Here is a 26,304-nt window from a genome sequence, read left to right on the forward strand (position 1 = left end):
TGTAAGTCGAGATTGTTTTTTACTTTCTCGCGTTTGAAGCTTCTATAATAAGAAAAAAATCCACTGTCCGAGTCTCTTTTATAGTGGCAATCTCGGATGAAAATAATAAAGAGGTGAAAATACCGTGGTAAAGCTTTTGAATTATTTTTCTTTGTGTACTGTTAGTCTGGTCTGGTCTTAATAAAGAAGCGAATATAATTAAGAGCAGCTTTGAAGAGTACGAGAAAAAAACCTGAAATATTCTAATTGGAATAATTTTACTAATTTTTTTTTTAGGTACAATGTTTTAATAAAAGTAGATGCGAGTCAGGGACCAAACTGACGTGGTTTTTTTTTTTTGGGGGGGGGGGCTCTTTTTATAGCCTATCATGCCTTATAAACAATTTTGGTATTCCCTGTTCAATTTTTAGATGTGTCAAACATGGGATTTTTTATTTTTTGAAAGAGGAACAAATCAGTCCTAACGTAACGAGGGCAAAAGCTTTCAAAAGTTCGTACTTTGATAGGTGAAAACACAATGTTTTTCAAGTAAAGAATTTGATTTTTTGGTTTCAAAACTTTAAAAAAGAAAAGCAGGTTCCAAAATGGGATCTCGACACACGACACACTCCTCCCCTTTTGATGAATTCGGGGTTCGTACTCAATTTAAAGAAAAATAAAAAAAAATCAAAAAAATGAACATAAAAGTGTCGAAACGCGAGCAAAACAGTTTAAAGGAAAAAATTACAGAACATTACAATTGAAATGTTCGAGTTTTCAATTTAAAAAGTTGAATTTTTCTGATTAAAAAAAAGATACTTTGACAATTTTTGTCAACAAAGTGAGAATTTTTGTAATTTCTGACAAAATAACTTTGACAATCAATTCTAACAAAGGGGGGGGGGCTGTTCATCAACTTCTGGCAAAAAAAGCGAAAATTTGTTTACAATTATTTGTAAAAGGCAGCAAGACTAACAATTTCAGCAAAAAGGTGACTATTTGGCAATTATTGGCAGGAAAATGTTAATTTTCAGCAATTTTAGGCAAAAAAGCGAGGCACATGGATAACTTTCGAAAAAATAGGATGATAATCTTTAAAAATAGCAAGAATTTTTCCAAAGAGCAAAAATTTGACAATTTCAACAAAAATGAGTAATTCTTATCTAAACTTTGGGAGGGGGAGGGGGGGGGTTAAAAACTTTTTTTTAAAGATAAACTTTTTTCACTTTTTGGGCAAACGAACGACATATTTGTGAATTATGGCAATATTAGGTAAAAAAAATTACAATTTTTGGGGGAAAAACAAGACAGACAAGTTATGAAAAACAAACAGGACTTTTTGGAAATAATACATATATTTTTGGTAAAACCTTTTGAGCAATTTTTGGAAAAAATGAAACTTTTTGGAATTTTTGACAATTTTTGGCAAAAAACAAGATGGACAAGTTAAGAAAAAAAATAGGCTTTATTGGAATTTATTGGCAAAAAAAGGCATGTACATTTTTGGTAATTTTTGGTAAAAGGCAAATCTTTTGAGCAATTTTTGGAAAGAAATGAAACTTTTTGGAATTTGTTGCAAAATACCGAGAATATTAAATTTGACAATTTTTGGCAAAAAACAAGACGAACAAGTTGAGAAAAAAAACAGGACTTTCTGGAAATTATTAGCAAAAAAAAAATATGTAGTTTTTTACAATCTTTGTTTAAAAATGGGAGTCTTTTTTTGAATTTTGCAGTTAAAAAGCAAGACTTTTTAGCACTTTTTGAAAAAAATTGAACTTTCGAGGCAATTTTTAGAAAAAATTGAGATTTTTTGGAATTTTTTACAAAAAAAATCGACAATTTTTAGCTAAAAACAAAATTAGTTGACAATTTTGACAAATTTAAAACAGAAGGTGAAACTTTTGAAAAAGAATAAAAAATTGATTTGAATACGTCTTTTGCAAATTATTCACTAGTATGATATTATTACTTATTAGAAAGTATTCCCCCCCCCCCCCCCCTTCAAGATGTAAATACGAATTTTTGAAAATTTATATACAAAAGAAGAAACACTGCTACCCAAAAATTAATCGAGTACGAGCCTTGAAAGTTGAAATTTAATAAAAAATGAAGTGACATCAATTTTTATTGATTTGAAGGTGCTAATTTCTAATATGGGTAATTTGATGTTGAATAATTCGACTTATTTTTTGTTGTTGCTGCTTTTTTTTTTTAAGTTAGAGAATAATGGATGATATTCAAAGTCAAAAACAATTCATTGAGAAAGGTCAAAGCACGTCAATTATTCTGAAATTGCTACGTTATTATAGCTTTCCAAACTTCACATTAATGTTTGAAAAAGCATAATACTATTTCTCCTCAAAATTATATTTTTGCAATTGTTTTCATTCGTCTAGATTTCTGCAAAATGAAAACGTTCAAAAACGACACTCGGAAACACCTCAAGTTAGTTACACATTCAGGGGAAAAAAATCCAGCAATATCTCAACGTTGAAATCGGCGCTACTGGCTTCAAAACCCTTTAAATTCTCTACTTAATAACAGCCATAAATTCAAACTTGTTCGACGTAAGCTTGAAACAAATCCTTCGCACACCTGTTTATTTTGACAAATCTAAAAAAATATGTCCCTTTTAAACTGCTCTTCACTCACTTTTCATAATCCTTTCATTTCTATCATCTTTATTCCCTCTTTCAACTTTCTATCTAGTATCACAAACTGAAAAAAATCACCATCTAGAACACCACCTCACAGACTCGCATACTTTCACAATTATTATTAACGATAAAATAAAAATAAAATACTTAAAATTTGTCTGAAAAATTCAACCCTTTAGAATACCAACACATGACACTTGTCTCATTTAAAAACCATCAACTCACAATGCACACTGCACATTTACGTTTTCTTCCATCGAGAGGCTCGTTTTGTTTGAGCAAAAAATGGAATACTTTTTGTTTTAAATTGTCATTATTTTCATACAATGCAAACATCTCGGGCTCGGCGGATTGAGCATTTAAGCCGAAAGAAAACAACGCCATCGCCGAAGGATACAAACAAGACACACGCACACAGTGAGAAGACGAGTAGTAAATTACTCGGTACACAAAAAACATCGCCGCTCTGGTTGTTTGGTCGTCGTCGTCGTGTCGTAAAACTGTAACGCGGGCAAAAGAAATAATTAAGATTTACATTTTGAAAAACAAAGGCGTGTAAAAGCGGTTCTAATTAATGACGTGGTTAGTTTTAAGCGACCCTCGACAGTGTCGACGATGAGATTTTTTTACATTACAAATCTAGTACCTCTACAACGCTGCTGTACATTGTACAATGTGCATGATAGGTACCTACACGCGTTTGTTTTAAGCGAAAGGCAGTACGTGGATAATTTCAGGTATACGGTATAAAGCATTCTATAATTAAAGGAACGCTTTAATTACAATGCATTGAAATTTTTCCCAGCTCAAGTGCGAATCAACAGAATGTCTCGAATCGATTACACAATCTCACTGACCTAGAAAAAAAAGCTCGGTTTTTGAGACAAGTGAATGAATGTACTGTGGTACAGAGATGAGCAAAATTTCAGTATTATAAAATGACTTCTAGAGAACTTGTCATAGAGCTATTAACAATCGATTTTTTGTCTCTTTTATTATTTTTTTCATTACAAAATTATTTACATAATCAAAACTCGAAAAACTTGCTTTCAAATACCTTTCACTCGATTCAGAAAAAAAAACTCAATTATTTGAGTCCTTTTGAGAAGAAAGTGAGAAAGAAAGTTCTTCAAAAGTGAGTTTTATGGGTAAAAAGATCCTCGCAACAATCATTACTCCGTAAATGGTATTTTTCAAACACATCCACAGTTCCACACCCTTCCTCAATCTCCATTTATCCACTATTTTATCTTTGTTTCAAACTCGGAAGATCATTTACAAAAATATTCATAATTATTGTTATGTTTTTTCAAGAATTGTGAGGTTTTATTGGCAGAAGAAGAGAGGGAGAGTAAATATTTTTCATCACGCCCTTAATTTTTCGACTTACTTGATCTTTTTCAAAATATTCAACAGACATACTCAATTTTTTCAAAAAAAAAAAAACAAACAAGACTTAATTAGCAAAAAAAAACACAATTGAAATATCACTTTTTTATAAATTTTTTGCACCGGTTTTAAAATGTTTAAAGTCTCAAAAGCTGAAAAATTGCTTCCTCCGGTGATCTGTCTTCGACAAAAAAAAAAGGTAAAGTTATTCAAAATCGACCATCATTTAATTTTTTAAAAGTTGAAACGGAGCTAAGTTTTGAAAAAATTTGAGTTGTCAAAGAGTCATTCATAGGGATGTAACTTTTTTTAAATCCAGATATTTGTATCTAAGCGATTGGAGAACGATTTTTCAACATTCGAAAAAATAGTAAACCTGGAAGGTATTTTTAGAAGGTTCAAAACTTCGGATAAGCCTTTGAGATATGATAAACGAGACGATAAAACAGCTCCCCTTCCCTTAAGGATGCAAAAATAACAATTTTTGAGAAAAACTGAGCTTGAGTGAAAAAGTTGCAGTTTTTTCAAAACGAAACGGTAGAAAGAAATCTGTACTTTGAATGGAGAAAAATTTTAACTCAGATTGAGATTAAGGGCTAGTTGCTCAGTGCGTAGTTATTGAATGATTTAACCTACGAAATGTTATTTTATGCTCCTCCACCCTCCATTTTTCTAAAATATTCACTGGGCATCAAAAAAAAACTTAAAGACAAAATGTACCCAATATAACGTAACATAGGAGCAAAGTGGTTCAAATAATTTTTACCACTAAAGATACACTTGATCATAAAATACCTGCAGTTTTTTCAACATTTTGGAGAAGGGGTGGGGTCAACAATTCAAAAATTTGGTTTTTGGGACATATCTTGCTTTCTAAAACCAAATCGGTTCAAATTTTGAAATGCAATTTAGGAAAAAAACCTTTTCCAAAAAATTGTATTTTGGTTTTAGCAACAACTGACAAACTGAGGTTGGGGAAGGGGATTTGTTTCACATGTTCGTCTACACATTGGTAGAATATCTCAAAAAATGCAAAAATTATCAATTTTTAGGTTTCTGATGGTAAGTATATGTGTACCGATATTTCAGAAGGGCCCATTCGATCGGTGCCGAGAAGGGTGTAGATTTTATTTTTCAAAAATTGACATAGTCTTCCAAAGTTTTCCAATTGATCTAAACGGCGCGCGAATGTGAAGCTTTCATGGACAGCTTCACACTCAAACACTGTTGAGATCCACTGGAGAACACTGGAAATTTATTTTGATTTTTGAAAAATAAAATCTATACCCTTCTCGGCACTGACCGAATGGGCCCTTTTGAAATATCGGTACACATATTTGCAATAAGTGCCAAACTTGTAATTTTTTTCCTCGAAAATAAAAAAAAATGTCCGTCCAATTTTATGATATGTTATTTTACATAAAAAAGACTAAAACTGAGAATTTTTTCAGAATTTTAAATCGTGGACATCATGGTTGTATTTAAATTAGGTATACGAGCGGTTATACCACTCGATGATGATGATGATAGTTTTTAAATCGATTTGTTTAGGTTTTTGAAAGTGGCAATACTGATTTTGACATCATTCGTCGATTACCCTCTCAAATTCAACAACACGTACAACGGGAGCAATTTGCAAATGAAATTTTCCATTTTCGACCATTTCGGAGAACTTTGAAGCCCCATAGCTCCTCGAAAAAATGTCCAGTTTGCGTCATTCGTCATCGTTTGATGACCACTACCATGATCTGATTTTGAAATTATGTATCGTCATAAAAGTTGTCAAATCAATATTATAAATTATTCAAACTTCAAACTTCGTCAAAATTGCATTATGCATCATAAAAGTTATCGGATCAACGTATAAATTATTGCATCAATAAACCTGAGCAAATTTTACAAAAATTGCACTACCTAAGCTCTGTTAAAATGCCATCAAAACAAAACATATGAAATTAACCAGAACTTGATATAAAATAATTATTGTAAAATTTTAATCAAACTACTCGAAAAATGCTCAAAAAATGAAAAAAATTGTCAAAAATTGATAAAATTCCAGTGAAATTGAGCAAAATTAGAGAAATTGAATAAAACATCTGTTGAAATGACCTAAAAACTGTTGAAAACGACTGAAAGATGATCGAATATCTTGAAAATTTGCGGGGGGGGAGAATAATAAAAGCATAGAGTATTAACGTCGTTTTCAAGAACAAACACAAATTGAAACTAAAAATTGAGTTGAAAATGCAAAAATGAATTCAAAATATGCAATAATTATGTGAAGTAGGTACATATACTTAATTTGTCGCAGAATTTTGATAAGCATTTGATTCAAAACCAGCATCAACAAGTAATTGATTATGGTGAAAAAAAAACAAAATAAATTGATTTTTGAAAATTGCACTTTTCAAAAAAAATTTTAAAAAGTTTTATATCTTAACCGTGATTTTTTTATTTTTTCATCAAATTCGATATCATAAGTGGGGTTTTCCTATAAAAACTTGACATTTTTGAAAAAAAAACTCTCAAGAGGGGACTGGATTTTTCTTTAGCGATCATATTAAATGGGCTTTTTTGAATTTACACTTTTACAGCATTTTCAGTAGGCAAAATTTCAGAAGCAAATTACATCGATTTATAATCCATGTTTTCTGATTCGTAATCTGAAGCTCACTTAAACCATAAAGAAATTCATCTTAAAAAATTTGTTATCTTAAAAACCAAATGCAACAAATTAAATTAATCACTTTTGACTCTTCAAAAAGTTACAAAGAGTTCAGCTAGAAAAAAAGTGAAGTCAACTAAACCCCTTCTTGGATTTGCCATGTCTGTCTCAGATTATGTCCCTTGATGAGAAGAAATTTTCCAGAAATTTTTGAAGCCTCCGTCCTCCCCCTCCAAACTCATTGAGTCACTTTGAAACACGAGTATTTTGTTAAAGATAAAGGGAAATTTTCGTTCTTTTGCACAAATTTACGTCTTCCGGAGAAGTATTTCAGATTTTTTTAAAATCTTCTTTGGTTCACATTTTCGTAGTATTTTCGCCATCTGAAGTTTTCAAATACCTATAAAAACTCAGGCAATGCAAGAAGGACCATTTTTGAAAAATTATCAAAATATTGATTTTTGATATGGAATCTCTCTCTGCATTTTGTTTTTTCTATGAATTTCTAAAAAAAATTTTCCTACTATTTCGTTGGACCTTTTTCAATAAATGTTCACATACGACTTATTTTAAATAATTTTAAAATGTTTTAATTTGTATTTTTTAAATCTGTTTATTTTTTTTTCTTTGTTGAAAAATTACTCATGACTTGATCAAATAATCAGAACTTTGCCAGTTGCCACCCTGTCCAAAGTGGCAAAACACAAAAATCAACATTATCGCAGGCTCCATTCGTTTCACAAGCTATGAACCATAACCTAGATCAAGACCACGAACGAAGCGGTAAAAAAACGTAGGTAGGTAATACAATAATAATAATCTAGACCTTTAATGCAAATTAGAAGTATGTACATACCGGTGGCCTCAACGGTTCTTGCGTATTTCGCACGATTGGTTCGGTCGTAACGGTGGTGGCTTCCGTTTGCGTATGACTAGTAGACGAAATTCTGTACTGCATTCCCGATATGCTGCAGTAGCCTTGATGATGGGTGGATTTAGTTGTACTATTGAGATAAACGCCGGTAATCGTGACACCGGAGTCTTGATTCACAATCAAAGATACCTGCTGTTTGCCACTACTCGAGGCAGTTTTCACCACAACTTCGCCTCCAGATAGGTCAGCTTCGTCTTCGACATCTGCGTCCGAACTAGAGCTGAATTTCTTCCTGATGAAAGGCAGCTTGCGATTTTTCAACTTAGCCATGACGCTTTCGGTGGTTTTTTCGAAGTTCTCGACGTTTTCTCGTTTTTCTTCGGCTTTACCCGGAGATTTAACCGTGATGGTTCGTTTACCAGTCAAGCTGCTGTAGCTGGCGGCCAAGATGGCGGTGGCGTTCAAGCTGGCCATACGTTTACATACGACCATATCTTTTAAATCCATGGTGATTTCTTTGCGTTGTCGACGACGTCGTCTCACCATTCGTTTCTTCTCTTCGAGCAGTAAAGCTTGGTGTTTTTCTTCTTCGGACGATTCCTCGGATACTTGACGTCGGAGAGCACGAGCGAATTTTTTCTTCAGGATGTTTTTAGGTTTTTCTAACGAAGACGTTATTTCTTTGATGACAATGGGCGAAGCGATCACTTCCAAGTTCTCATCAGATAAAGTAGACGATATAGATGAACTATTCATATCCCAATGTTTACCAATGCTTCGAAGACCAGGAGCGGTTCGGAGAGATTCTCGATTGATAACGGGATCTGCTTGGTTTTCAACCACCATCGGTTCTTTTTCGAATTTCACTACGGCTGTTTCTTTATTTTCAACTTTCGGCGTCTCGGGTACAGAACTCGGTTCAGTTTTACGCTTCGTTTCGACCGGTTCGACGATCATGTTATCATCCGAGTATTCTGTACTATCGTAAGACGATACAGAAGCGCTTTTACACTCGTTATCGTACAAGCAATGCACCATGGCCATGGCGTTCAACGAAGCCATTCGTGGTTTACGTTTACGAATAACTTTGGGGGCAGGTTTAGGGGTAGCTTGTTTTTGAAACCTGACTACTTTTTTGGGGGTTGACTTTTTGGGCGTTTTTTCACTTTTTTTGTCCGAGGCGACGGATTTTTTAGCGGGCGAGGCTTTGGCGGGCGATTTTTTGGCGCCTTTTTTCGAGGGCGTTTCAGTCTTGGGTTTCTTTTTGGTTTCGATTTCACTATCGTCAGAATGTGGTTCACGTTTGACTGCTGATGCCGATGAGGCTGTTTTCGATTTGGAATCTTTTTTCGAGGAGGTGGGAGTTTTTGCGATGAGTCTGTTGAGTGGCATGCTATCGGATGACGGGGATGAGAGTTCTTCCTCTTTTGGTTTGGTTTTTTTGTTTGTTTTCGATTTCGAAGATGGTTGTTGCGAAGCTGCTGACGGTTCATTGACTTGGTCATTGTCACCACCGGCATTCTTCTTCGCTTTTTTACAAACTTTATTATCTACTTCGCTGTCACTCTCCAGTTTCCTTTTATCGTCTTTGTTTGAAGTATCTTTGGCCTTAAGCTTAGTCTTTTTGAACTCCTCCAGATGCTGTTTCATTTTTAATTCAGTTTCTTTGCCGATTTTCGACACTTTTACTTTAGAAGGTTCTTTCTTTTTGGTAATCGTTTTATTGTGAGTGCCTTCGCTGAGTTCGTCGATGTTGTCGTACACACTGAAGGCATCTTTTAGATCGTTGCTCTTTTTTGATACGGGTTCTTTAGGTTTTTCAGCTTTTTTCGACTTGGATTTAAAGAATTTTATTTTATTAGATTGACTGGGAGGTTCTTTTTTATCAGCGGGTTCGTTCGAAGGCGGAATTTTATCTTCGGTATCTTTTTTGGCAGTTTCATTGACAACGGGTTCTTTAGGTTTTTTAGGAGGTCGTTTTTTAGCTGGTTCGGGTTTAGTGAGCTTGGGTTCTTTTTCTAATTTTGAGGCATCTTCTTTGGATTTTGGTTCTTTTTTGGTCGCCGGTTCTTTTTTGATCGTTTCGTCGATATCTTTCTTGGAGATATTCTTATTGTCATTTTTATCCTGTTTCAGGGCTTCTTTCTTTTCACCGTCGTCTTTTTTGGCTTTGGGTGTTTTCTTAACCGGTTCTTTATCCTTTTTGGTATCTTTTTTAGCGACTGGTGGAGTAGCACCGTCGATATCGTCTACTTTATCATTTCTGATCGTTTCTTTCTTATCAGCTGCGTCGTTCGTTTCTTTTTTAGAGGCATTTTTTGGTACTTTTTTCACCGCCGGTTCTTCTTCTTTGTTATCATTTTTCACCTTTTTTGTTTCTTTTTTCGTCGTAGTCGACGTTGGAGTAGTTGTTGTAATTGTAGTATTGTTTACAACAGTCGACGCCTTTTTCACCGGTTCTTTTTTGGCTTTGGGTTTTGTTTCTTTCGGTTTAGGCTTCTCCGCCGCTGGTTTCTGTTTCTCTTTCATTTTCGGGACGCTCGGGCTCGTTTTAGCGACATTGGAGTCTAGTACAGCTCCGCTACGTGTTTTGATCGGTACAACAGAGTTGACCTTCTTTTTAGTATCTTTCAACTTTTCAGCTGTAACTTCATTTTGTTGGATTTTCTTTGGAGGGGTTGTCTTCGTCGCGATTTTCTTTTTCGCGATCTTACTCGCCAAAACTTTGGGCACGACCTTGATCAACGAGTTTTTACAACCTTTCGAAACGACGACGTTTTGTTTTTTCGTATCAGCACGACATGACTTATTTGGCAAATCTTTTGGCATCGCAGAGTACCACCGGTTGTTGGGCTACGCGTCTTCGTCAATATCGGAATTAATGGAAGTCCATTTTGGATGTGAGATTTTTATTTTCCTGTTTTTTTTTTTACCTACCTACCACCGAAGCAGACAAAAAAAAAGTGCGAACGGGTCGAGTTCGCAGGGAATGACCGTTGTGATGCGTTCTCGTTCGAAAAGCTGACGATCTCACCGATTACGATCTGATACGACGCGGCTGATCGAATGTTGACCCGATTAAATCATCTGCAACAAAAGAACAAAATAACAGAAGGGATTAGAAACGAAAAATTTGTCAAGTATAATGTACAACAACACACAAAATTTAGAATCACATTATTTAGATCGTACTAGAGGTTGAAATAACATGCTGAGATTAAAATTAGGAGGGGAGAGGGGTAAAAATTTGATTCAGAGAAGTTGTTCCCCATCCTGGAGAGTACCAAAATTTTACTGGAAGTTCTAAAAATTATTGAAAAGCACAGCTTCAGAATTCAGGAACTGCAATTTTCTTGTGATAAATTTCAAACTTCAGAAAACAGGATTTTTTACAATTTTTTCTGGCTATTCAGTGTTTTTTCAGGAGGAAGACGGAGAGAGGAATTGAGCGATTTTGTTCGAAAATTATTTCAAAACTTCGAGTCGACTTTAAAATAAATCAACAAATTTAAAAAAAAAATGGGAGCCAAATTTCATAAAAACGAAGAAAATCCTAAAACAGAAAAAAAACGAAAAAAAAAATCCTGATTCAAAACATCAATAATTCGAAAATCTGGAAAATGCAATTCTTATCGAGAATATTCAATTCTCAAAAAAATATATCACCGAGGAGGGGGTAGTTTTCTTGGAGTTTGAGCCAGGGCGAGGATATTGCTGAAAAGTTGTGAAATAGAATTCTCATTTTTTCAAAACGCAGTACAGCTGTCTATCGTACGAGAATTCAATTCTCAAAAATAAAATAATTCAAGGGAGGAGGTGCCGAGTTTAAACCAGAACATCACATCACTTCGCAAACGTCAAAAATATGCAATTCAGGAAACCTATGTCACAGTCAAGCGCTCTGAAAAAATGTCATCGCTTCCTTACCCTTCTTCAGCTTCACTTATCAGGCTTAGATTGGAATTAGGGTGCCAAATAATGCCAGATTCGGATTCTACGCCCCAGAAAACCTAACAATCGATATGTCACACGACAGGGGTTAAAAAATGTCATTTTCACCCCCTCCTCTTCAGACCCCTCCCCCCAACCCCACCAAAACTCACGCAAAATGCACAACATGCCCCATAAACTTGTTTAACGTTTGATGGATTCAAAAGTAGACCCGGTGCATAAAGCATTAGTCCCCAGAAATAAACTTGTGACAAAACTACATCACTATATAAAATTGTGGTGAAGGGGGGTGGGCCAAAGACCCCGAGGGAGTATACAGCTTTTCTAACAATAGTCGCGCAATACAAGGTGTGTAAAAATCTAGGTTTTCGAGATCTTAAATCGCAAATTAGAGATCATTCTGACGCATAAATACCTGCAAACGATATATTATCTTGCCTGAATTGGTGAAGGGGGTAGATCAATGACCCCGGGGGGAGCAAGTATATGACTTCTTCAACTATAGTTGTGTAACATATCAAAATCTTGGTTTTCGAAGTCGTCAATTACAAATTCGAGGTCATTTTGACGTATGAATACCTCTAAACGGCACATCTCACTTGAATAGGGGAAGAGGGTGGATCAACGACCTGGGGAGGCGGCGGATACAGAATGTTTCCAACTATAGTCGTGTAATATATCAAAATCTAGTTTTTCAAAGTCGTAGATTACGAATTCGAGGTCATCCCGACGCATAAATACCTCTAAACAGTACATCTCGCCTGAATTGGGGAAGAGGTGGATCAATGACCCGGGGGGGGGAGCAAGCATATGACTTTTTCAACTATAGTCGTGTAACATATCGAAATCTCGGTTTTCAAGGTGGTTAATTACGAATTCGAGGCCATCCTGACGTAAAAATACCTCTAAACGGTACATCTCGCCTGGATTGGGGAATAGGGTGGATCAATGACCCAGGGGGCGGATGCTGGATGCAGAATTTTTCCAACTATAGTCGAGTAATATATCGAAATCTAGGTTTTCAAGGTCGTAGATTACGAATTCGAGGTCATTTCTACATAAAAACTTATCCAACAGACGATACACCGCGTTTAAATTCATTCTGCATCACTCATCTCGTTCTTTGTAACATTTCATCACCGAGTTTCACCGATACAACTCATAGAGCAAATTTCTTTCAATCCAAACCACATTTCCCCTTGATCGTGTTCCAAATATCAGTTCAGATTAAAAACCCTATTCTTAATTGGTCGATTGATCTCGACCACAAAAAAAACACTCAATTCAATTAAATCATCGGGGGTTTAAAAGTATAAAAAGTATCATCGACTACGGAAGTTTTTTTTACGATAGTTTATACCAAACCACCACATAGAGGATGATGGAAGAGGGAGGGAAAAACCTCGTATAACTATAAAACATCAAAACACGCTATCCTCGTGAATTTACACAACGTTGGCAAACGATAAAGAAATCTTTCCGCGTAATAGGAATATTTTATAAGCATTACATCTGACCCGTGTTACCATTTTAGCGGGATTTTGTCAGATCTAAAGGTTTAAAAAAGTTATTCGAAGGGTAAATGTTTTCGATTAGGTACTTAAACGCGAATACTTTTTCTCGGCGAATAATCTGCTCGTATTTTCTTGCCAAGCTATAAATTGTTATTCAATTTGAACTCGTTATTGAGAATACATCTATCTACAATCGTGTTATATTCGCGTTTTAATATTTCTAAATGAATAAATTTCATTTCTTTTTTATTCCAACGTTCGACTGCGGCGAGAGAGAATACGTCGTTCTTTCAAATTGAATAATTACAAAAGAGAACGACGACGAAAGAAAATACATAACGGATCTGACTCTTTGAATATGATGTTGTGAACATATTGCTCCATCTATCCTATTCCTATATGTGTATAGGGTTTTCTTTTTATGGGTGACTGGTTAATTTTTCACTTCGTAGTAACTTATGCTGTACAAACTGGGCGTGAAACCAGTTAACTTGTTATCTATTATACGAGCACGGTTGTTTATTTATCCATTTATAATGCGCCGAGGAAGATTTAGTTCTTATTTTAATACCTTTTTATGTCATTTTTTTTATTACGTATTAATGGATTGTACTACGATCATCGAGTGTGTGGATCGCGATCTTCGCTTCGAAGCACGTGATCTTTTTTCTTCTCGAAGGGGTAAATCTATCAATAAATTCTTTTTTAATAATCCATTAATTTATACGATTCTTAAATACTATACAAAATTAACCACGATGGAGATAATCTGCATCAGCGATATGTTGAATAAAGCACGTACAAATACGAATCGTTTAACTCGCATACACTCGAGGAAAAAAGACCCTCTCGGAGAAGAGTTTTCAATTACTCGTCGAACAATTTGGGCTGCATTAATGGCTAATACATTGATACGATTTCTATATAAACGGATACCCCGAGTAAATTGGACTGATGCCAATTTCGAAGACATTCCGACACCGAACCTCGACATTTACGAAACAGCGAAGAGTAAATTTTCGTCGTAAGGTTATCACGCAGACATACACAGACGTGTACAAACGTACTACACATAGGAAAAGCGAACCAGAGTAGAGCAGCTATAAGCTCGGGGTTGTTTATACATTTTTACGAATTCATTAAAGCAACTTGGAATAGCCTAGAAGGGGAATACGCCGACTATATCGTACAACTATTGAAAAAGCACTTTGTAAAGGAGTAAACCGGAGCGGCAAAAATTACGCCGATCATTTCAAGCGGAAAAAGTTAACGCAACTTGCAAATATTTCCACATTCTCGGGCTTCTTTTTCTCCTCTGGCATTTCAATCATTGAGATTTCGTATTTTAAAATTCAATGACCGCATTTCGCCTTCGTTCGTTTCCTTATACACAGCCTAAGAAAAGTACAGAAAAAGAGCAAAAAATGCCAGCGTCGTAATGTTACCACCACCATCGGCAGTCTCGCTCTCGATCCTTCTACCTTCGCACACAACCCTCTCTGTATAGATATTCGGTGAAAAAATCTGGCAATTCCCTCGGTTAAATTCGTGAAAATACCCGTTGAAAAATGATCTCTCGTTTTATAGTTTCTTTCTCGCTTAGGCGTATTAAAAAAATCTACCATTTTTTTTTCTTTTAGCCATCCGGGGCACCTCGGATGGATTTTTTCTTACCAAGTATGGAGGTGTTCGACCATATGAAAAATTCCGCTAACTTTTCCTCCTGGTCCATGGCCACTGCCTCCCGTGTAATTATCATTTTAATTAGATGGTAGAAATATAAAGCACGTAGATTCGTTTTGTCTTTCGAAGCACGCGCCGCGTACACGGTACACAGTCTGCTTTAATAATTTCGTACAACCTGCCATGCCATGCCACCCCTGCTCGAACTTGCAACTCCGAGACGAGTAACTAACTATACAGGCGCAAGATTCGCTTGCTGATTTCAAAAAGAGAAACTATCGGGTCTCTAAAATGAGTCGTCACTTTTTTTCTCCAGTATCCTATCCTCGAGTACCTACATCTTTCTTCGCAGATATTCTCCTCTCTTTACAGCTCGATATACAAGTGAAATCGCCCATATTGTACGAACGTTCGGCGAAATGTCATTCAATACAGCACTAGCTAAATCATCGTTTCTCGACGGTTTTTTCTTCGCTATTTTTCATCTTTTTTAATACACGCTGTAATGGCGAAGAAGCGCGAAAAAAATTAGTTACAAAGTAAATATTTAACGAGCCGTGTTTGTGGTTTTTTTTTCTCAACTCCTTTATGTACTCGTATACCATAGGATATGACGACGAAGAAGCCGCCGACAAGACACAGTTTTGATCGTTCATTGATGAATGCGATGAATATAGCGAGATTACTTAAATGGAATTTTCCTCGATGGCGTCGTAGTCAAAGTGTTTTATATACAGGTAAGGAAGTAGGTAACTGACACATGTCTATGAAAGTGGAATTTATTGGCGAATTTATGATCGAATAAAATTTCACAAGTCGGTTACCAGATACATTCTGGAGCCTTGACCAAGTTCTAAGATTAAACATAAGTAACTAGTATTAATACTTTTCTGATCCTAATCTCGTTTTTTTGAATACCTACTCAAATTTGAAACCATTCTCCACCAATGTCTAATATTTCAGAGAACTTTGGGGGTTTGGAAAAATCAAAATTTAAAAATAAATATGGAAGTCGGTGAGATCGTCACAAAAAAACATAGAAAACATTAAAGTTATCAGCAATTTAGCCCTTCACCCCCCCCCCCTCCCTCCCATCACCCTCCCAAAAAAGCCAACAACATTCGAAAAGACAAAAAATGCTAATTTTTTAGAAGACATGAAGAATGGTTCGTCTATTCACCTTCAATGAATTTCTGAAAAATTAATTCTGAAATTGAATAACAATAACACGAAGACATGAATTTGGTAGAAAAATGACTCGAAATCAATTATTTGTGTGAAATATTCAACTTTAAATTTCTAGAACTATGATATTCGATTTTGAGTTCGCACATTTTCAAGTTCAACTCTCAATAAAAAATTAAAAACTGCAACTCGTCAAAATTGGTTAAACTTTTTAAATTTTTTTCTTACTTTAAACGAATTGTTGAAAAAATATTCTTAGTTGAAGTTAAGCAGTGCTAAGTTTTGCTGAAATAAGCAAACCTCCCTCCCCTTCGAAAATTCGGACCACTGAAGTGTTTTTCTTGATTGTTCGGTAATCCGGTCTTCTGGGTGATCGGATTTCGTGAAAAAAATTGGAACGAAATCAAAAGACATCAGATTAGAAGAAAGGAAGAAAAGATAGTAGTGAGAGTAAAAATGCCTAAATTGATTTAAAATGTTAAAAAAGCACTTGAAATATCATAAAAGTCATTGATACCGAATGGAAACAACATATAGTAGTAAAAAACAATTTGCAATGCAGAAATAATATGAATTCTATTACAACATAAAAAAACTGAACATTTTTACGATTTTTTTTGGGGGAAATATTTTTTGCACGACGAAAAAGGGCGTCATCACGACAGGCATTTTTTTGTTTAAAAAGGATGAATGAACGACGAAAAATGATGAAGTTCCACGCCAGATGACGCCCGACAATAAAGTGTTTATGAACGACTACGATGTAATTAAGAGATAAGCAGTATTCACGACAAAATAATTTCATTCACGACAGATCATTATCGGTTCAATTACAATTATATTTTCTACAAATTTTGACAAATAATCAACAAATAGTTTCTTTTTAAACAATTTGAGTGAAATTGTAACTCTGTAGAAGAGAACCAAATTGGCCTAAGCTAAACGAGGGCAAAAACTTGGGGGAAAAATAAGAATTTTGAGGATAGATCGGCGATTTTGTCGGCAAATGAAAGATAATTAAATACATGATTGTAAAAATTTTGAATTTTTGAAAACTGAAACTAAAATATAGTTGAAATTATTGTATTTTTCCAACTTTCTTGAATTTCTAGAGGGGCAAACTGTCACCCCTTAGCCCCCTTTCGATTCGTCCCTGAGTCAAAAGAGAAAGAGGGGTCGCCCATCAAAGTACACAAAACATTACTTCTATAAACAGCAATTTTTTACGTACCTACTTCGTTTTTTTGGTATCATTTTAATATTTTTAAAAGTTTATTTCTGTCGATAAAATATCTCTTTTTGACAGAAAAACTTTGTCATGCATGGCCTTGTATGGCAGCTGCAAAATGTATCACCTTAGGTCAAAAAAGGAAGAGGGGTCGCCCAACGAAGTCAACAAAAGCTTTACTTTTATCAACTCTAAACAGAAATTTTTTTAATAGATACTTCGTTTCTTTGTATACATTTTTTATATTTTTCAAACATTTATTTCTGTCGGTGAAATGCCTATTTTTGATAGAAAAATGTTGTCGTGCATTGCCTTTTATAGCAGGTGAAAGTAATAAAATGTCGTGAATTTTTTAATTCGTCGTTTGATACATTATTTTGTCGTTGAAGTGCCTTTTATGTCGGGGTAAGCTCTTTATTGTCGGGAATTTCCAATTTAGTCGTGGTAATGATTTTTCTGGCGTGAAAGTGCCTATGGTTGTCGTGCTGACGCCCTTTTTTGTCGTGGTATTAAATCACACCCTTTTTTTTTCATTTTAATAACGTTTTGTGCAATTTTATTTCAGTAGTGTTTTATCGAATTTTACATACAATGTTTTAAAATGAGTCACGTAATATTTTACACTATCGACAATTTTTGACTGGAAAGGGAGAATTTTGGACAATTTCTTATAGGAAAGCGTCATTTCGACAATATTAACAAAAAGCAGAGCATTTGGCAAAAAAGCGACATTATTCAGAATTTTTCGATAAATAATTGACATTTTTTTTTAGCAATTCTTAGCAAAAAAAGTGAGACTTTTTGGCAATTTTTGCCATAAAAGCAAAATTTTTTAGATGTTTGGTAAAATGCGAAAATATTTGTCAAAAACGAAACTTTTTGAAAATTACTGACAAAAAGTGATACTTTTTGGCAATTTTTGGGAAAACAGTGATAGAATTCGAAATTTTTTGGAAAGAAGGGACAGTTTTTAGAAATTTATTGGCAAAAAACAATATTTTTTGACACTTTTGACATAAGATGGGATTTTTTGTTGCTTTTGGCAGAAAGCGAGACTTCGCCAATTTTAGTCAAAGGCAGGGCTTTGTAAATGTAACGCTGAAAAAGAAGTGTAACCAGTTGGAAAAGAATAAAAAAGTGAATGGGTATTTTCGTAAATTATTCATACATGTTGATGTCATTGACATTTTTTATTTTTTTCTTCAAGAAGCGGAGTAAAAATTTGGGAAAACCGAGTTTTTGGAAATTAGAAAAAAAAAACAGTTTTAGTAACTTCAACTTCTAGTTAGAAACTTAAGTTACTCAAAAAGTAACCGAGTACGAGCCCAGCTTTTTCGCACCCTTCCACCTCCCTTCTAACTTCCAAACACTTATGAAAGTGTAGAAAAAGATATTTCAAATTTGAACATGAAAAGTTTTAAAATTGTGGAAAAATTGAAGAAAAAAAACACTTCAAAAACTAATGAAATAATAACAGGTACGTTGAAACTTCAAGAAGTAGGTATTTCCAAAAAATTAAGAATTCTTACAAGAGCACATTTTTTTGACTCGTTCCACAACTTTTTGACTAAAATCCAATGGGGCATCAGCTGGACCAAAATTCCATTGCCAGTCTCCTTTCATCGATCAATTTCTAACTCGTTTTGCTCTTGATTTATATTTCAAAAAGTTTCCCAAAACTCAATTTCCAATATTCCAAACATAAAAAAAAGTTTGAATTTATTCAGTTGTCTTATTTTGGCCTTTTTTTGACGTATTTCATGAAAAAGTTGATACAAATTACACTCATAGCAAAAAAATTAAAAGTCGTTTATTTTTTGAATTTTTTCAAATTTTGATTTTTTTGTGATGAGTTTATTTCATCGGGTGAAAAAGTTTTTTCAATTTTTTCAACGGATACGTAAAAATAGTGGTCAAATGGATCAACTTCACCGATCACAACTTTTTTCATGTTTTAAATCGAAAAATCGCATTTTTCGCAAACTTTCAATTTTTAGTGTGCGTAGCACACTATTGGTTTCGCTTTGAGAAATGAAATTTCATTATACATGAATGTTCTCTTAAACTATCCCACCGTTTTTTGTACCTATTGGACACCATTTGAGAATCATTAAGGCGGAGGGAATAGATTATTTTTCATTCAATTCGGATGGGTAATTGCTGAGTAATTGCAATTTTAGTTCATTATTTTAATGCATAAATTCCTAAAAAAGGAGAAAGGGGACTTGTAAACCACCTGCCGCTCATTGTACCCTGCTATACCCCCAGCCTTATCCTTTCATCATTTTATAAACAGCTGCGTTGCATTGTACCCTGTTACACCCCCAGTCTGCCAGCTGTGTATTTCAAGTGGGAGTGGCTTGGTGGGGTGTTTACCAAACAAATATATTATTTTAATGCCGTAACCCTCGTAGTGAAGTGGTGGCTGAGTGGATAGGGCATGTAGGTAGGAATAGGAAATTTAGGGACCCAGGTTCGAATCCCCGTGAGGTAAGTAGGTAGGTGACAGATTTTTCATAGGAAAATCGGATAGGTAAATGCTTTGGAGTTTACTACCTACGTAGTACATGATAATGGGGCAAAAATAATGCTGAAATTGAGTTATGAATTCTGATATCATTTGCTAACTAAAAATTCATTTCATTAATTTTTTGTCTACCTATAGCCATAAGTATAGAAAGAATTACCTTGACATGAATAATTTTTAACTTTTTACTTATAATTTAAAAATTACTTCAAAATGAGTAATTAAACTAATTTTTGTACAATTGAAACATGAAATTTTTATTATCATGATTTAGTAAAAATTATTAAAACAAAATAATTTTTACTATTGGTGCCTATAGCAAAATTTATTAAAATGATAATTTTTACTAAATGATTACAGTAAAAATTATTAAATGGGATCTGGTACTTAATTGTGCTAAATACCAGTATTTAGTTAAATTTTTTTGTAAAAATTACCCATATTTTTTTTCGTGTAATTTAGAGGCAATTCAAATTCTTAACATATTTTATAAGATTTAATTCTTAATTTAGAATAAAAAGCAAGTTCTGAAAGTTGGTTTGAAAATTTATAAATTTGAAGACAATGGAAATTCTAAAAAAAATAGTATGAAAATTTGTATTTAGAGACGCTGAGAATTCCAAAAATTGATTAAAAGTTCTGTAAGTTGCAGATAATGTGAACTTGAAAATTATATAAAATAAGTATTGTAATATTTATGTACAAGATGAGAATTCTGAAAAATTGGAGGCAATGTAAATTCCAAAAATTGAGTAAACGTTTTACAATTTGTGAACAATATGAACTTGAAAATTGAATTTGAAATTTTTTAATTTAAAGACAATACGAATTCTGAAAAATTATTCAAAATTTGACTATTTAGAGGCAGTGTGAATTCTAAAAATTGATTGCAAATTTCCTAACTCAGCAGCAATGCAAAATTCTGAAAATTTATTGAAAACTTTATGAAATTGTAGCGATGGGGAATTCGGGAAATTGATTTGATTTTAAATCGACTTTACGAAATAACGCCATCCCAATTTTTTAATGTTGTTCAGCATAAAAAGTTGTCCATAATATATTTTTCTCAGAATTTTTGAGAGTCGGAACGATATGAAAACTACGTTTTGAAACTTTTCGACCTAATTTTTCGTACGAAAAAAAGTGTCAACACTGATTTTATGATATCACCAAAAAGCCTTTTAAAACCTCTAACTATTCGAAAAAGTTCGATTTCTGTAAGTATCGCGGTTATCGAGTAATCCACTGCTGAAATGGATGATATTTCAATTTCACTGAGAACTTTGATAACCCCTAGTAGCTTTTGAAAAAGGGCTAGAGAACTACGATTTGCGCCATTGGTCATCCCTTCGGAAGGTCTTTCGACAGGAAAAATTTTAAAAAAATCGCCGACCCCCCCCCCACCCCTGACGTGGAGTGACCTCCACTACATGTACTATTGTACTTGTACCCTTCTCTCTCACAGCTCTTCCGCACGTAAATATCATTCAATCTTCACCATCCCACCTAGCATTAACAATATGCATTTAAAATTTCAATACGGGGCAACACCTAATACCTACAATACCTGCACTTCAATCTTGACCTTCACAGCCGTTCATACAGTCCGAGAAAACACAGCGGCGTTAATGAGTGAATGAATGAGAGAGAAAAACGTCACACAGACCATCGCCGAATAATACTCGTACTCAGAGACGCGAGATCTGAAAAGACACATTTAAAATGCGAACGCGAGAAACAGAGAGGACAGTACAGTCAGAGAGAAATAGACAGATCCAGAAAGAAAGAATAAAAAAAAATAGAAAGAAAGAAAGAAACACCACACGCAGATAAAAAAAAACCGACATTAACGATTGATTGTCGTACATTAAATAAAAAGACATTTCAAGAACAAATGATTAATGTCGCCACACGAGAATTCACCAAGTAGAAACATCCTTATCGAAGCATTCCAACCAAATGCCACAAAGAGCGTGGAAAGGTTTTTTTTCTTCCTCTTTCGTTAGCAGACCGAATTATTGGAAAATAGGTAGTACTCGTGGCTGTGTAGATGTTCGCAGTGTAAACACAAAACGTTTCTTTGTACAACGATCGCATGACCGTTGGGAATAAATTGTTTTAGGTTGACACAGAACGGCCTGGATTTTCACAAAAAGTCGTAGGTACCTACTTTTTTTTGCGTGAAAATTTAATTCTCTTAATTAAATTATTCACAAATCAACGCAACGGCGGTGTCCTTAACCGACTACCGTGCTAGGAGATCCCTCATCCTCCCTCATAAAAGAACAAATGTATCGTCAATCATATTATTAGCTGTGGCACTAGGGCAATATATGCAATAAACCCTTCAGTTCGGTTGTCACAACACGCACACTCGCACCATTGAATATGCCACGAACAGCGGTAATTTCTCGCGTGAAATTTACGCTTCATTGTCCATTATATAACACTGTATAATATTATGTCTCTGTGTCGGCCATCTTCATTACTGTGTTATTCACGTAACCCGAGCTGCGGACCGAGCGATGTGATGCGATGCAGAGAACGTCAACTGCATATTCATGTGAACGACCAACTGCGTTAGAGCTAAAAAAGGCAAATGCTACGAGCTTCCACAAAAGTGACCATCATTTTGAACGTGAGAACTAACTAAAATGGTACATACATCAAATACTAAGAATTTCTGTGTGGATATGGCGAATGTGAGAAAATAGCAAGATTTTTGGAATTTTTAGTTCACGGTAGATACCTAGAAACAATACTACTAGGTAGGAAATAATACGAGAGATTGCTAATTGAAAGCGACCTTTGCAGAGATCTTGAATGGAATTTTGAAGAACGTAAGAGGAAAGGGTTAGTTGAAGAGAGGAGAAGGGACATCAGTAACAAAGTCAGTGCGACCTTCTTTGAGGAGTAGAAAAGTCCAGAAATGATTTCAGAGGAAAAATTCAGAGAATACCTATGGCTGAACAAAATTACATTTTATCTAGTTATAATCAAAATTGGCGTATTGGAGTGAGGAAAAAATGAGTTTTGTGGAAATTCCAACTTTCATAAGTTTGCTTGAGGTTCCAAAACTGCTCAAGAGCAATCGACGGGGAGAGGGGAGAGGAGGATGAAAATAGGCAACGTACCAAGCTTACGCTTTGTGGGTTAATTTTATGGAATTTTTGGTTTCTTGTCTTTTTGGCCTTTTGATTTTCAAAAATTTACCAAAAATCGTAAACTGCACTTTGCAGAAACTGAAATTTTGGATGATGATGTATATTAGCATGCCCTTTCAATTCACCTTTTCCAGATCCGAAAATGATTCCATCGGGTGGAATACCCCGTTTGTGTCAAAAAAAAGCTGGAAAAGTACGAGTACATACAAAAAAGTTCATAAAATGTCGTCAATGCTGCGTAAAAATTGCAAAAATTCTACACTACAACTGAATTTTTTTTTTTAAAAATCGAAAGAACTCGATCAAAATTACCAAAAAACGTGCACAAAATAATTAAATATCATTGTGCTATGAATGCCAAAAAAAAAAAATTGTGTGTTTTCACATTATTCTGACACATTTTCAATACTTTTCAAATGCATTTTTGGCCAATTCCACTGAAATGTTATCATTTCTCAATGATTATCAATGATGGCTTATTGCTTTTTTGGGTGTTTTCACATCATTTTGACAAGTTTCAACACTTTTTGTGAATTTTTTTGGCAAATTTTTTCAAAATTCTAGATGTTTTTCGAATTTATACATTACTGTAACACAGATTCAAGACTTCTCACGCATTTTTGGAAAATTTCGCAAAATTTCATAAAGATTACAGTGTTTTTACATTTTTTAAATTTTTACACCACTTTGATACAATTTCAAGACCTTTTTCATGCATTTTTGGAACATTTCGTTGAAATTTCATTACTTTCGGCTAATTTTTCAGTGCTTTCAATGCTTTTATGGGTGTTTTTGCTTCAATTTCAAGACTATTCGTGTATTCGTGCATTCTTGGCAAATTTTACCGAAAATTCATCTTTTTTTCTTCATTTACAGAGTTTGAATGCGTTTTTACCTACATCATTTTAAATTATCTTCAACACTTTTCCTGTATTTTTGGCACACTTTATCTAAAATTCGTAATTTTTCAAGATTTACAGTGTTTTTAATACTTTGACAAATTTTACGGAAATTTTCAACATTTTTGTTGATTTTAACAGTGATTTTATTCGAGTGTTATTACATCACTTAAACACGTTTTAATACTTCTTTGTGCATTTTTTGTGCAAATTCAACTAAAATTTCATTCTCCCCCCCCCCCACACACACAAAAAAATAAATAACATGAAACGAAGAATTTTTTCTAGTTTACTTATAGACAAGTAGGTACTTCAGTTTTTTCATTTTTCTGATTTTTTGAACAAATGTTTTATTTTATTATATTTTTTTTCATTTTGTGGGCTTTTTAAAAAATTTTCAAGTGTGTTTCGAACAAAATTCATGACTTTCATGACCATCTACCAAAATTCATGAATTTTTCATGACTTTAATGATCGTTAGACACCCCATTTTCACACGATTTTCACAGTTTTTTTGAGGGTAGGTATTTTTGGAAATTGTGTTTACAAAAAAATCTAAAAAATCGCTCAAACGCCATAAAACTGATCAAAAATTTCAAAAAAGTAACTTCGGGTTGAGTTTGGTTGGTTTTTGGAGAAAATATCAAAAAAAAATATATATATCCAAAGTAGAATTTTACGTAGGTATGTACAAACAATGATTGGTTTTGGTTTTTCCGAAAGATGAAAACAATAAAATAAAAACTTTTTAAATTGAAAAATTAAGAAAAAAGTGAAAAAAAAAACTCTGATTAATGTTGAAAATTAAGAAATTAATACCATACCCTTAAAATAAAAAAATTAAAAAACATGGAAACGCAGTGAGATGAAATGAAATGAGCATAAAACCATGAAAATGACCATCTTTCCCAAAAAAATGCATGATTTGATGTAAAATAAAGGGATTTTAGATTCCAGTTATCAGTTGAAGAGAAAATTACTCAATCCAAACTTTGTAATTCAATTGAACAGTCTCTTTTCATCACTACTGTTTTTTTCTCAACTATCAGAAAATTATTCAAAATTGACTCATTCAACAGGATAAATCACATTACTCATCATCACAAGGATACGTAATACGACTCAAGTTTTCGAAAAAATTCCTCTCAAAAAATCTCGACAACAGAATATCTATTCGTATTTTCATCGCTAAGCAACAATATTATTACTACATATAATGATCACATCAACTCATACGTCGAACCACATCTCCCATGGTATCTTCTTCGAACACCGAGACACGTCCAATTTCCAAAAATACCGCAAATTACACATCCAAGTTGTCTCTAAACGGTGCATATTATCGCCCTTATCATTATGTACATTCTTTAACCTATCCTCTTCTCTGGCTGGCGTCGTCTTCGTCCCTCTACTCTTCACTTTTCCATTGGACAACCACGTAAATATTTCGTCTTGCAGTAAACCAGCATACTTACATAACACTTGTGTATGTGTACGGAGTATTTAAACACTAACAGTACATATATGAGATAAAAACTTGACGGTACATAACGTAATCTAAAACATCCGTTAATTATTCGAGCTATATGGTAATTCGCTCGCGGCTCGCAAATTTATCAAAGGAGGACGTGTAATGTTGGCGGTTGCGAGATGTCGAAGACTCAATTGTTTAATATACTGCACTTGGGATGAATTCATTCAAGAGTTCTGGTTTTACAAATACAGAAGCACTAGCAGCAGTAGCTGGAATACTTGCATTCCATACGGGTTTAGAAAATACGAGTAGTAACCTAATGATATATCTCCAGAGAGCAGACAAGTCGAAAAAATGAATGGAATTCCTTTCAAGGGGGGATTTTTCAAGAAGAGGGGAATTTCCAGCACTTGGGAATGGATCAGACAATGCCTACTTCGATCATCAAGGAAATGAGTTGTTGAATGTAAGAATCGAAAATCGCGTTATTCGATAAAATTTACCCAATGGTTGGAGGGAGGGGGATGTAAGATGCCAAAAATCAAAACGATACAATAATTAACCGACTCATTTTTACTCCCGAAAATACTATAAAAAATTTGGCTTCCACAATTACGAGAAAAACTTGACAAAAAAACACTAACTCAATTTTCCACGTCTTGTTAAAAGAAAAATACGTAAAAATTAAACTCATCCTCGTATACCAAATAAAAAGCACAAAATACGCAACAGATTAAACGAGGCAAAAAAATACATTAAAAATGAATCCAATTAACAAAAAACTAAACGGTGAAAATTTTTTAAAATGCTGTTTCAACGGTCAAGTTATTTTTTTGAATAACATTTTCGCAATAGGTATAAACTTTCAATTAAATAAAATCAACTTTTTCATCGCCCTTCATTTTTTTTTTTTCCTGCTTTAATAATCTAATCATCATATTTTCCTTTTATCGACCTCTCGTATCCTTCAGCATCGTCTCTGGAATAACGATTTTTTATTATTTTTTTTTCATAATTCCGGGACTTCGGGTGGCGGGGGTAACTGTCGACTGAAAAGAGTCGACGAGGAAACCATCTCTTTTTTTTTCGCTTTTGGCTTTTTTCAATTGGAA

At 34.2% G+C, this 26,304-nt stretch overlaps 1 protein-coding gene across 3 annotated transcripts in view; it reads right to left on the reverse strand.

Annotated features, from left to right (window-relative positions):
* LOC135836989 (uncharacterized) overlaps positions 1-26,304 on the reverse strand; it is a 321,905-nt gene that overhangs the window by 266,000 nt on the left and 29,601 nt on the right. For all 3 annotated transcript variants that reach the window (XM_065352091.1, XM_065352089.1, XM_065352090.1), the window contains exon 2: positions 7,550-10,654. In XM_065352091.1, coding sequence (XP_065208163.1) covers positions 7,550-10,396 — 2,847 coding nt within the window. In that variant the 5' untranslated portion in view covers positions 10,397-10,654. The remainder of the gene's footprint in view (positions 1-7,549; positions 10,655-26,304) is intronic.

This window comes from Planococcus citri, chromosome 2 (genome assembly GCF_950023065.1).
Source record: "Planococcus citri chromosome 2, ihPlaCitr1.1, whole genome shotgun sequence".
Lineage (NCBI taxonomy): Eukaryota > Metazoa > Arthropoda > Insecta > Hemiptera > Pseudococcidae > Planococcus > Planococcus citri.